The sequence below is a fragment of the Rhamphochromis sp. 'chilingali' genome, assembly GCF_963969265.1.
Source record: "Rhamphochromis sp. 'chilingali' genome assembly, chromosome: 9".
NCBI lineage: Eukaryota > Metazoa > Chordata > Actinopteri > Cichliformes > Cichlidae > Rhamphochromis > Rhamphochromis sp. 'chilingali'.
The window spans coordinates 11123516-11136490 of record NC_137936.1 but is presented as its reverse complement, the minus strand read 5'-3'; the positions used below and the strand labels follow the sequence as shown (position 1 = coordinate 11136490).

At 40.3% G+C, this 12975-nt stretch overlaps 1 protein-coding gene and 1 long non-coding RNA gene across 3 annotated transcripts in view; one reads left to right on the top strand and one right to left on the bottom strand.

Moving 5' to 3' along the window:
• Positions 1-349: 349 nt before the first annotated feature.
• Positions 350-12975, bottom strand: part of tafa4b (TAFA chemokine like family member 4b) — a 49260-nt gene continuing 36634 nt past the window's right edge. For both annotated transcript variants that reach the window (XM_080891552.1, XM_080891553.1), the window contains exons 5-6: positions 3379-3503; positions 350-1243 (exon numbers count right to left, since the gene is read on the bottom strand). In XM_080891552.1, coding sequence (XP_080747678.1) covers positions 1232-1243; positions 3379-3503 — 137 coding nt within the window. In that variant the 3' untranslated portion in view covers positions 350-1231. The remainder of the gene's footprint in view (positions 1244-3378; positions 3504-12975) is intronic.
• LOC308402595 lies at positions 9903-12975 on the top strand. Its single transcript, XR_013972780.1, has 4 exons — positions 9903-10239; positions 11116-11187; positions 11576-11677; positions 11851-12975. It is a non-coding gene; the product is annotated as an uncharacterized lncRNA (long non-coding RNA).

Here is a 12975-nt window from a genome sequence, read left to right as displayed (position 1 = left end):
GGCCCAGACACGGCTTGTGACGTCAGACTTAACGACCGGATAGGCAACGTGCGTGCAAAAAAACTAACACGTCTAATAAAAAGAAGCTAAAAAGAAACCTCATCGTGCGGTGGGTTTGTATCTGTGGTGCTTTTAAAGATTAAGAACCAGAATATTTGGAAAACATTTTCAGCAAGGAAAAAAAAAGAAGGAAGAAAGAAATAACAACATTAGAACAGGTCACACTTGTTTGAGCATTTATGGTCCCCCTTTCAACAGTCAAAATAAGAGATGTCGCAGTACCGAATAAAACAGATCAAAGATATATAACTCTGAAGGCCGAGCCTGGAAAATTTCTCTGGGCAAAAAAATGAGACGGATGAATCACACTTTAATAGTTCATATTGTACCAAGCTGTATGTAAGTGAAGCTCGACAGTCTGAGCCTTTTTTTTTAAACAAATAACTACTCAGAATGAGTGAGGTGTGATATACATATTTATCTACTTCAAGTGTCAGACACTTTACAAAATGCTCACCTTCAGTTTCATGTGACATCCACAGCAAAAAGATGAGAGATATCTAGAAAAACAAAACATTCCCAAACGGCTTCGACTAGTGCAAATATCTTACATGAATTTTTAATATGTTGTTATGATCCTATTGCAATTCCTAATTAGAACTGCAAAATGACTCCCGCAAAACAGTCTTTGTGGTAGTGACTTGACCCACAAGAGCCGTTTAAATCTAATTTGCTATTTGCTAGTTATAAGCTGCTAACTCTCATGTACCCATCCAGACTGCCGCCAGTGTTTCCAGTATATGTTCAACAGGTCTGAACCGTGTCCAGCAACACTCTCAGCGCCGCCTCTAGTTCACATCTTACGCTCGTCCCAGAAAGCTTTGTTGAAATATATACTTTGAAATGCTTAATTGGAGTTTGAAATCAAACGTTTCTGATTAATCCAAACTGTTCATTATTGGAAAAAAGAGTCGCCTTATTGTCCACTGGTACCCTGATTGTAGTCCATTGGTCTCAACAACCAGCATATTACATATGCTGTACACGTGGCTCCATGTTGCCAAGTGAACATAGTTTGTGATGAGTACGTTTGATCCCATTATTTTGTGATGGATATCTTGACAGCAGTCCTTTCCTTTCCCGCATCTTACAGTAAATACAATATGTGTGAGTCATCCATCCTTTCCACATGGAAAGCTTCATGTTTCCTCATGGCTCGGTGGCTCTCTTGCTATCGGGTGACCTAAAAAGAAAAAAAAGAGAGAGAAGAGAAGAGAATCAGGGTCGCAGAGACATCTAATCACATGAAGTGCTTCACAGTGGCTGAACAAATGTTTCTATTTGAAAGAGACAATCGGATGTCAGGGGTGAATATTTAAAGTCAAACAATTTCCTTTGTATTTCAGCCTCTGTGTCCTTTTCATTGGACCAAAAGAGCTTGTTGGCAGTCTAGCCGGTGGTCTGATTGCAAGAACCAACAGTGTCTCAACTGGTTAAGCTGAATTTCACATGTCTTGGAGCTGCAATGGTTTGTTTACACTTGAACAGAGAGCTGAAGGAGTGTAATTGCAGATGTAAAGAACTTGTTTCCCAGCAAACCCAGTGCGGTGTGTGTTTATGCTGTATAATGACCAGATATGTTCATGCATAAAATATTAATTCTGCTTGTTCCACTCCTGCAAATAAAACTACATTAAGTAAGAATGAAAATACAGATCTCATGGTGTGGTGTTTTTGCTGTTTCTTGTTAAATGATGATGCCTCAGTCAGGCAATCTATGCATCTTTCTACAACACACCTACGCCGTGTGGGAGTGAAAGAAAGATTGACATATACTGATCATCATGGTGAATAATATGCTGAGGTGGTACAAGGAGGTCAGAGGAATAAAGAGAGACCCAGTTAAAGAGCAGAGCTGCAGAGAAAGTAAGAGAGCAGGGCCGTGTGAGCAGTTGCCAAGGAATCGATGTCTCATTGCAACTATCTACAGTGACATCTGCCACCAAGTCTCCAAGTAACTGCTCGCCAGTCCCAAAGCACCTTGCAAATTCACAATTAATGTCCACTGATGCAGTTAGCTTAAAGGCCTCATCAGACAAGGTAGGAGGGACAAAAAGGAGAGGAAGGGAGTGAAGAAGAAGAGAGACGGCAACGTGCAACAAAACAGGGATAATTGCACCTATCAGTCCCAGAGTTGGTGTTAGGCCCAGGGTCATTAATTCCACTGCCTGTGACTGAGCTCGGCAGTGCCTCTGTTCCTCAGTCTACCCCACTCACCAATTTAATTACGACTCTTAATTGTGAAGCCTCTGTGGAAGGCCCCAGCCATAATGCATTCTAATGAATGCGACAGATGTTGTTCTGTTATGCCATCTCTTGAGCAATTAGTCTTATGGCGCCTGCGCCGCTTTCCCGTCCAACTGTTTCTCTTTTTATATTTCACCTGTAAATAAACACCTGCTCCATCCCACGGCACGCACTCTGGCGCATGCACACACACTGCCCGGTCGTCAGACCCACAAATTAACTTTCACACTTCAGCAGATTACAAAGGGCCATGGAGGGCCCTCATTTAAATCAATTTATCTCATATGAATAGCATCAGTTTACTCGACATCACATGGCGGTTGTGTGGGGTAGACTGTACAGAGGTCTCGGGTTTACTGTGATGGTTGTTTTTGTTTTTTGTTCTTTTTGATTCGTCTTACCTGAAGAGATACGGCTACAGGAGCTCCACAAACAATCACCTGGAGGCTTGCCTGTTGATTAGCGCTGTATTTTCTTTGTAATTTATAATGATCTCTGAAATAAGTGATTAAATTAGACTGCGGTCTTCTGTGGGCATTTTGAAGATCCAAACAATCTCTGTTTACAAGATCAACTTTAATTTTCTTGGGAAGCCCTTCTGAGTTTTTTCTTTTCATATACTGGCGTATACAATACGAACACTAGCAAGAGTCATCAAGTTGAAAGTTTGTTTACTCAACACTAATTCAAGCAAGATGTTTCACAGACAAAACAAATCAATTGAATTGAAGATCAAGGTCATATCTATCTACATCAAATGTTAGTTAGGTTGGTAATACATGCATTTTTTTTTTTTTTGTTTTGTTTTTTTGGGCATCACATGATTCTCGTGGGACTTTTTGATGTGAGCACTGATAATTTTACACGCTTTGTTGTAGCACGCTGATGAAAAGATTTCAAAGGCTACGCTATAATTAGAGTTACACACTGCACGTAGGTCACGGTGCAGAAGCGCAAAAAACACAGGTAAGAAATCCATGAAAAGGAGAAGCGTTGATCAGTGATTTCACATCAGAGAGAGAGAGAGAGAGCAGGCAGGTGTAGACAAACAGACAAATGCATTCTTCTTACTTTGGTGGTTTTGACTTTGTTGCCAGTGCTGCAGGACCAACCGGTCAGGTCAGGAAGGACCTTACACTCCTCCCCATCCATACATGGCTGCATTTGACACCACCACTTCTGGGCTACAATGGACGCTGGAGTAGTGAGCGGATGTTCAGAGAGAAAATTAAAGACGGAGGGTTAGTAAATGGATTATATGACATGAAGAGCAAAAGGCTAGAATAAGGCAAATTTACAACACCAACGTGACCAGCACACCATGCAATAATTAACACTGATCACTGGAAACCACCAGAACCATGGACAGCACACTGTGAATAAAGATTAATGGGTTTTTTTGTATTCATAAGTAGAATGAGAAGAGTTGAAAAGTTCCCTCCTGCAACACTGCTGATGTTCACTTGTTTGTGTTTTTTTTTTTTTTTTTTTTTTGCTTCTTGTGCAGATGTGTGAATTTGCATGAGGAGCTGACAGTCACTTCCTGTAATTCAAATGAAATTTCTGCTTATCATTTAATTGCCTTTTGTTACATGCAAAATCAGCAAAACACATTAAGTGAATGGAACCAGCATTATTCATATTGCATAAGACCAAGGGAAAAATAGGATTATGAAGAAGAAATTCTATCAATAAAAAAAAGGCTCATTTATTTAAGACAACATGCTGATTCTGAAGTGCTGTATGATTTTTGCAGGGCAAAAAGAGCTCTTTGTACTAAAGCAAACAATTAGAAGCTGTGTTTTATTTACCGACTGCAACAACTTTTATTCTGTTCAAACTAAGAAAAACTTGGACGGCAGGATATGCATGCAGGATCACAAAAACAAAACACTTGTGGAGATTTCATATTTGTTCTAATCGTATTAAACGAAATAATTCTAATTATTAGAATTACCTAAGTTTTGATTAATGGCAGCATCCAGTCAAGGACATATTTGAACCAAATCTAATAACTCAAATCATCCCAGCATGATGATGTTTCAGAGAGCTGCCGCTTTGACAGAACTGCTGTGGCGTTGGGTTCTTTGTTAGCAACTCCTGGATCTGTTAAAAAGCTGTTTTTCTGTGTTTCAGTGAACAAAGCTTGATGCACCCTTCTTCTCTTATTGTAGTCTCGGATGAAAACTGATCACGTTAAGGTAAAACACTTTCCCACCGTCATTCCAGCCGTGGTTTGACACTTTTATATGTAGAATAACGGTATGACATCTGACATATTCACTTAGTTCCAGTGCCATGGTTCATATTAATGCAATAATATCTCATGTGGGTGAACAATGAGGTAACATGGTCAATGCCGCACATTCGCTCATATTTGACTGCACATCTATACAGTGCAGAATCTATGTTTTTGTGAATGTCATGTTATTATAGTTTTTCAAGCATGTCCTCACACGACTGAAAATGTACCTGACTTGGTAAATATGGTCTTGAGCTACTGGATCCTGTTGCACAGGTAGGAAAGTGGATGCAGTCTGGGCTGAGCTATAGTTTATCCGCTATTAAAAGCTAAAGTTTCCTCCATCTTAGCAGCTGGCACTCAAATCTCACAGATCATTTGACCCCACCTTGTAGACAAGAGACAGAATAAGAGAGAATAACTCAGTCCCCGCTCTCCTAACTCATCATCTGCCCATCCTTTAGTCTCAAAGGTGAATGCAGAAAGAAAAAAAGAATCCCATCTCCCCAACTTCATCACCATTAAGCTGCTGGACTGATGGTGTTTAGAAAGAATTTTTTTTCATATCTGCTGTTTCCAACAAATGAATGAGATAAGCTGGTATTGTGAGGAAAATTGACTTTCAACTGCATAATGCAAAAGAACATGGGCCAATTCTCTCAAGCATTCTGGGAGAAGAAAACAGTGCCACTAAGAGAAAGAGGGAGAGGAGGGCGGGAGGGAGGGAGACAAGACTAAATAATAGCTGTTCACCAAGAAAACATCTTGGTAGTGAGGAAATGAGCAGTGAGAGGAACTCGGGGAGGCAGAGTGAAGGGTGCAAAGGAAAGAGGCCGTTTGAGGATGACTATCACTGATTGTAGTGGTGAAAGGAGCAGATCAAACAAAGAAAACACAGGAAGAGGAGAGTAGCAAATTGAGGCGGAGTGGAAATTGGCGAGAAGCAGAAAGCTAACTTGAAGCTGCCCAGTCAACACAAAAAAACCTCTCGCCGCTATGATGAGGCTAATGTTGAACACACTGTTATGATACATGAGCTCAGTGGCAGTAAGCGGTTCTAAAAACCAATGGCTGTGTAATGATTGTTAATGTGGCCATTACAGTGTCAACGACAGTGCTTTGTACTGCTCGAGTGTTATATAGAGCTACTAGGCATGGCCTTTGAGTGCTATTATGGAGTTAGTGTTTATTGCACCTTATCTCATGCTATTACTAGGAGGGTGGGGCATGACACATAAGAACCTGCCTGTCAAGTGAGAAAATGGACACGAGTTTGTACGTGGCCTGTGATGTCATGGATAATTCAAGTACTGGACGGCATTCAGACAGAGATCTCAACAGGTCAATGGTAAAAAGATTACAGCAATACTGTGCACCAGTTAGTTCTGAAATTATCTCCACTGGAGCCGTATTTTTCCTCGCTGTACTGATGGAGGAAGTTTAGAGGCCAGTAGGAAGCTTTTCAGGTGCGCAACGGTTTGAATGACTGAAATTCAATATTTACATTTAGAAGATTTAGATAGTCATCTTGAATAGTTCACTAATCCACTTATATTAACACTACTGACCCTCGTGAGCCTCTACAGTAAATATGAAACCACAGACAGCCTCCAGCTAGTTTAACTTAGCACATAGACCAGAAACCGGCTTAAATAGCGACCTGTCCAAAAATAATCAACTTCGTCCACTATCACTATCAAAACTCTCAAACTGCATGGCATATACATATGCCTTTTATGTACAAAAACAAACAAAAAAGAGCATATAAGCAATACATGATGGATTTATGGAAGACTGTGTGCTGTCTTAGCGCTCAGAACACACAGGCCTAGAGACCCGTCGGCTAGCATCTGGCAACCACCAGGAAAAATGTGCATTCCCCTGGTTGTCAATAGTAAATGATGGCTGCTGGCAGTCACTTTGAAATCAAATGCTAAAGCCCCACACAGTTGTCAGTGACCCACCCTGGTAGCTACTGGTCATCAGAAAAAAAGGAAAAATTCAGTTGCTGGAGGTTGTTGGCATTTGCTAACCTGAAATTGGTCACATGAACTGGTGAAAGAGGTGTATATGGTGCTGAACTGAAAAGTTCCTTGGAACTGCTATTGTCACCCAGTAGTTTGCATGGGAGACGCCAACTTGTCTGCAGACACAAACTACTCACCAAGCAGTGGAGAATGTTTTCCTTCGAAGAAAATCTGTGCCTTTTGGGATGTGTTGGTTGCAGCGATAAGGACAACTTTTACTTTGAAGACAAATGGTCTCCGTTTCCAGTTTGCATCACACTGTTTCATTTTAGCTCAGAGAGGAATTAGCAAGTGTTCACAGACAAGTTAGTGTCTTCCATGCAAGCTACAGACAACAAAGGTGGGAATCTGCTGCCATCCAAAGCATTTGCAACAGGCCTTTCAGTGCAGCATCATGTACATCTTTGTGATCCATTTCATGCTAGTGACTGGCAGGAAAACCCGAAGAAATGATCCACAACTAGTCAGGAGGTGCACATTTTCCCCCTCATGATCAGCGGCTGCCAGATGGTCGCCAACAGGTCTCTCAGCCTGTGTGACTGAGGCCTGAGACATAGCGAGCACATAAGGGTATCAGGAAGGACATCTGTGGCAAAATTCTGCACCTGAGCAATAGGCAGATCCAGCCGATGTGGGGGCTCCACAGGAAATAAGGGAGCAACATTAAGTACCTACTGCTTGCTGCTTCATACCACATGACTCGTGACTCATGTAACAGTTGTTCTTTGGTCTCAGTTAAAGTCTCTCTTACAAAACAAAACAAAGTGGAAAAACAATCATCAGCTGAGTTGCTTTTAAAATTATTAAGCTAAAGTGACAATGATGACTTTCCACTGTGTCTCTGTAACCCAGTGTTAATTTGGTTATCTGATATTGTGTGATATTCAGTATATATGTATATACCTATATTGGGTGTTATAAAATGTTCTTCAATGATTTTGAGTTTTTTTTATTGCTATTGGTTTGCGGCTGCTTTACGACAGTCGACTGTGGTAGTACATCCTAGCGGGAGGGGCTATGAGCTCACGTGGCTTGTAGCTGTGCCAGAGAGCAAGCTGGGGTGAGCTAGCGGGGAATATCGCCTTCTGCAGTAGCCTTGAAAAGGACTATTGTTCGTTCTCCTGCCAGACGCTTCGCTGCTGTGCTGCCTTACTGCTGTGCTGCCTTACTACTGTGCTGCCTTACTGGTGCCATTAAAGGACAAGCGGCCGCCATCCCTTCATCCATCCGGACCTTGATTATTTGGACCGAAGTACTCACACACACGCCCGCACTCAGTGCCATACACTCTCTTTATTTTGCTGGCCAGCTAATATCATTTGTTTTTTTGTTTTGTTTTGTTTGCATTCACAAAGACTATCCAAAGACATTTTGGTTATTGTCAAATAGACACTCTCTGATTACGGACTGAGGAGGTTGTGGTGTTACAACCCCAGGACTGAGAAAAAGGACTCTTTACATAATATATTCACTTGTCTCCTGGTTAGGAAAAGTGACTATTGATGGAAATATTTTTCTTCTTCTTGTCTTTGTTTACATTGTATCCCAGAGAAGTTTTAAGTTGTTCAGGTTGAAACATTTGCATTTAAAGTCGGTTAAGTTTCCTTTGATATATCAGTGTCAAGCTGATGTTTAAGAGGGTATGTTAAGGACAGATGTGCTCCAGTCCATCAATCCTTTAAAGTGCTGGACACCGATGGTAAATTGCCATCAGACCCTAAATAAATTGTCCTCTGCTGTTATCCATATTGCTTCACTCATTCTTTGGTGAGTAGACGTATTGGTTACAACTAAGAGTAGTAGGAAAAAAATTGGCGCCCGAACAGGGACTGGAGCGCATCACTAACTTTATCCTGAAGCACATGCACAGACATCTGTGAATTCATCTACTGCTTTGCAGAGAGAGACAATGGAGTTTTGTGACAGGTATGGTTTTGATCCAGAGTACACTGTTTTGTTAAAAGGGGCTAAAGCCGAGATTAAACTACAAGAGGTGCAAAGAGCATTCGCTTTGCTGGATCACGTTGTCAAAATTCAACAAATAGATAGTCTCCCTGACACTATTTTGTGTCAGTTCATGGAGTGCATTACCCCAATGCTCTTAGATGGAGAACATTCAGCAGATGGGGAGTGTTGGGAGGTTATTCAGATAGATGAGTACTGTCCTCAAGGACCTGACAGTTTTCACCTGGCGCATGATGTGGTCCCCCTTGCTCGAGCAATTGATGATGTGACTGCTAGTTTCAGAGAACAAGTAAACGAACTGGCATTAGCATATAATGTGAGCCCCATGACTTTAAATCAGGCTGCAGTGAGCCACATGTGTGGGAAAAATGATACATATAAGGGGTTAGCTACCTCAACTCCTGCCTTGGGAGTTAAAACTCAGTCCACACCAGGTCCCAGGTCAACTGCCGCCTGTGATGATGGCCATGTGCCCAAGGCTAAACAGGCACTTGATGCGGACTCCCTGCTTGTTGATCCTTTGCCAGCGGAGGTTCAGAGAGTCATTGTGGAGCACATTGTAAAACATGACTCGCCCATGCACACTCCCTCTGGTTTTGAGCTCCGCTCATTTTCAGGAAACTCTCCAAAACCCCCTAATGAGGTAGAGTACAGGGTATGGCGACTTAGAGCTAAACAGGTACTAAATGACTCTACCCTTTCCGAAGGGCAGCAGCGCCGTGTTTTCCTCGATAGCTTGGCTAGCCCTGCTTTGAATGTGGCCCTTTCTATTGGGTCTCAAGCATCACCAAAAGACTATCTCGATGAGCTTGACAAGGCTTATGGCAATGTCACTGGAGGTGAAGAGCTGTATATCCAGTACCTAGAGACTCATCAGAATAGTGGAGAAAAGGCATCTGATTACTTGCGCCGACTCCAGACGTTGCTGCAGGAGGTAGTTGACGGTAATGGCATACCTAGAAGTGATTTTGATGTTCAGCTACTAAAGCAGTTCCTCAGAGGTTGCTGGGATGACTCTCTAATTGCCACTCTGCATCTAAAAGAAATAGTGGGATCTGCACATCATGTTATTCCCACTTTCTCAGAGCTGCTTTTTAAAATCAGAACGCATGAGAAAGAGAGTCAGTTAAAAGAAATGCGCAGGAGACGTTACATGAGCGGCACCTCAACTAAAGTGCAGGCTCGAACACTCGTAGCCACAGATGACGGTAGGCATTCTTGCACACCTCCCACAGCGCTGGATGCTTGTACCAGAGAGCAACTGGAGGAAAGAATCAGGCAGCTAGAAGCAGAGCTAATGAACAGCTCATCTGCAGCAAATTCTCAGTGTCCCAAAAGTGATAAAACTACACTGTAAAAACTGTGATTGGGGTTAATTAGAATCTAATAGGAGAGTAATAGTAATTATTACTCAGTAAAAACGTGTATGAGTAGTTTTAATCAAATCTAAGCAAAATTCAACAATTTTGAGATGTTCAGTTATTTAAATTTACACAGTTTTGTTTGGGGTAAATTCAGCAATGGTTTGTTGAGTAGATTTAAAAAAAATGTTTGAGTACTAAAAAAATTTAAGAAATCTAATAGATTTAACTGATGAAAGCATTTTCATTTTAATCATTGTACACTTCCGCCCATAATCCTTTGTGCCACGTGCAGGACACACGCGCTTCATGAGTGGACGTCTCCATTTTGTCAGAGGTAAGACTTCTTAATTTGTTCAAATATAAGACACGGTTTAAACAATAACGTATATCGGTTTTGAGTAAAGGTTTTAAACAGTATGATACGTCGAAATTTTATTAATAATCATCACTGTAATGATAGTATCGTATTTTTACACAAATGGCAGTTAGTGGACTGCTAGCACAAGGTCACTTTCCAAGCCTTCACGACTGTGTTACTGAACAGCTTTAACTAACCACATGTTTTACCGTATTAAAAAATATCAACGGTATATTCCGATGAGTTTTAACGTCTTTCATCCACGTTTAAAAGTTCATGAAAAGGTTTTGCGGTCAGTTGTGAGTGATTTTGTCAGCCACAGTCAGTTTTTCGAACTCCAGTTTCCAATAATGGCGGCCGCTACTAAGTTTTAAAATTACTCTTAGTAATCTTTCTGGGTCACAAAATAAACTTTTAACATATTTTCAGGCGCGAAAGTAGCTGTGTAAACATCAAATATCTGCTCGGTTTATCAAGATATCGCATGTTTGCAAAAGTGCTTCGACGTTTTCGGAGCATCTGCTACCCACCAGCTCGATAGCAAGCCGGGAGCTCGAGGGTCACTGAAGCCGCTGAGAACGGCACAACTCCCGGCACATCATTTTCAGATCACCGCGGGGTTTCGCTACTCAGTTTAAACGTAATGTATAAGTCACTTAGACAACCTAAAAATGTTATTGTTTGGTTTTTTTCAGTGTTTTATTTGTTCATGAGTAAATCGGTTTGGCTGAGATTAAAGTTATTAGATTAGATTAGATAAAATAAAACTTTATTAATCCCCCGGGTGGGTTCCTCCTTGGTTTTTACACAGCTGACTAAACGTCAAAAATGATAATGTTGCTTTCCTTTCAGGTAATGGAAGATCCCTCAACTTAAATTCACCTGATCAGCATGGGATTGAAGTTGCAGGCTATCATAGCCAAGGTATTTTCCACAGACATTTCAAACAAAAAACAAACAAAAAAACACAAGTACAGGTATTGCTGGGTTTTTGTTTTGTCCCAAGAAGGAAAAACCCTTTCTGACGAACATAAACTAAATTAGATAAAAAAACTAAATGACTAAATTAATGTAATTTACTAAAACGACACATTTAAAGATTGAACCTGTCAAGCATGTTGACAATACCTTTGTGTTGACTGTCAGCACCCAGGCATGTGCATTAACATCAGCTAATTATCGCACATAATGCTCCATGTGATGATAATTTGATATTTAACAGTTTTTTTTAATACTGCCAATTCTCACAGTTTTGTCTTAATAAATGGTCACTTATCTGATGGTAATTTTTGGAATTCTTGCTCATTTTCAGTCACCAAGCAATCCTAGCAATAACATAACCAGAAATCTGGTTATTCAGTGCTTGATGGTGTACCTTGGGGAGTCCATTGATCAACTGATCAAAGAGTACAGTGTAAGTGTTGAAGTAGAAACATTATTCTGTTTTTGTTATTCATATGTGTTTGTCAAGTTTCAAATAATTTGAGGCATTATCATGTTTTATTTGTCATTCAGCTACAGGATGTGTCCAGGAAATATTTCATGTGTGCAACTACAGTCAGAAAACCCATGTGTTTGTTGTTTCAGGATGCTGATGAGGATGGTGTGTCACAAGATCTTTCTGAACAGAGGATGAAAATCTACAAAATCAAGGCTGTTGGATCTGAGGAGGATGACATTGGCATTGTGCTGGAGGGTGTGAGAGTTATGCCTGCTCTGGGCAATTTTCCAAGAGCATGCGCAATGCTGGTTGGATTGACATATGCAGTCGATCTTGCCTATCCCAAAGAGCTAAAATACACCTTGGAAGTATTCCAGAAACTTTTCCTTGAACTGGATTGTGCTAAGCTCTCACCAAAAGTGAACAGCCTCAAGAACAAGTTATTGGCTTAAACGAGGACTCTGAAAGAATGAAAGGGAAGTAAGCTCACTGAAAACCTTTGGTTTGTCTTTGTTAGATGCAGCTATCTTTTCAGTTTTTAAGTTAATTTCATCTTATTCATATCTTACCCAAATGACCTGCAATGTGTCAGGCTGTATTTGTGCTCTTCATTTTAATTTTGTTTTTTATTACCTACAAGTTTCTTAGGAATATTCTGTTTGAAAGGCAGCAAATTGGAGGAATCACTAGTGAAGCTTTTCTTTGTTTATAGTGTATGTTACTATAAAACATTGGTTTAAAACAACTTTAAAATTTAACAGAAGTGCAGTCCTGTAGCTGTAGAAATGTTACTTCCTCTTACATGTGTCTTAGATTTTCTCAGGTTAAACATCCAAATTGGGATAAAAGGTTGATTTACATTATTGATATTCCATGTACATGAGTGAAAAACCTTTGTTCTACAGTTATATTGAGTGATTCAATTTAACAAAAGATTGACAAACTAAAGTTTTTGTTTGTCAATCATAAATAAGTAACAGAGATAAAGGAAACGGTAAAGGATATTCAAATTTCAGGTTCATGTTGATATTACAGTCTAAAGATTAATTTCTTTTTTACAAAACTGGTTTACATTCATGCAGTTTATGTTGCTGTTGCTCTGTACACAAAGCTGTGTGATAAACTGTTTATGACACTAAAACAAATTTACAGCAGAGGAATGTATTTAGGAGATCAGGAGATTGTTGATGAGAATTCAGTGTATACGAGCAGAAAAATGTTATATTATAAATTACTGTGTTTTATTTTCCACAATAAAACAAATTACTGTT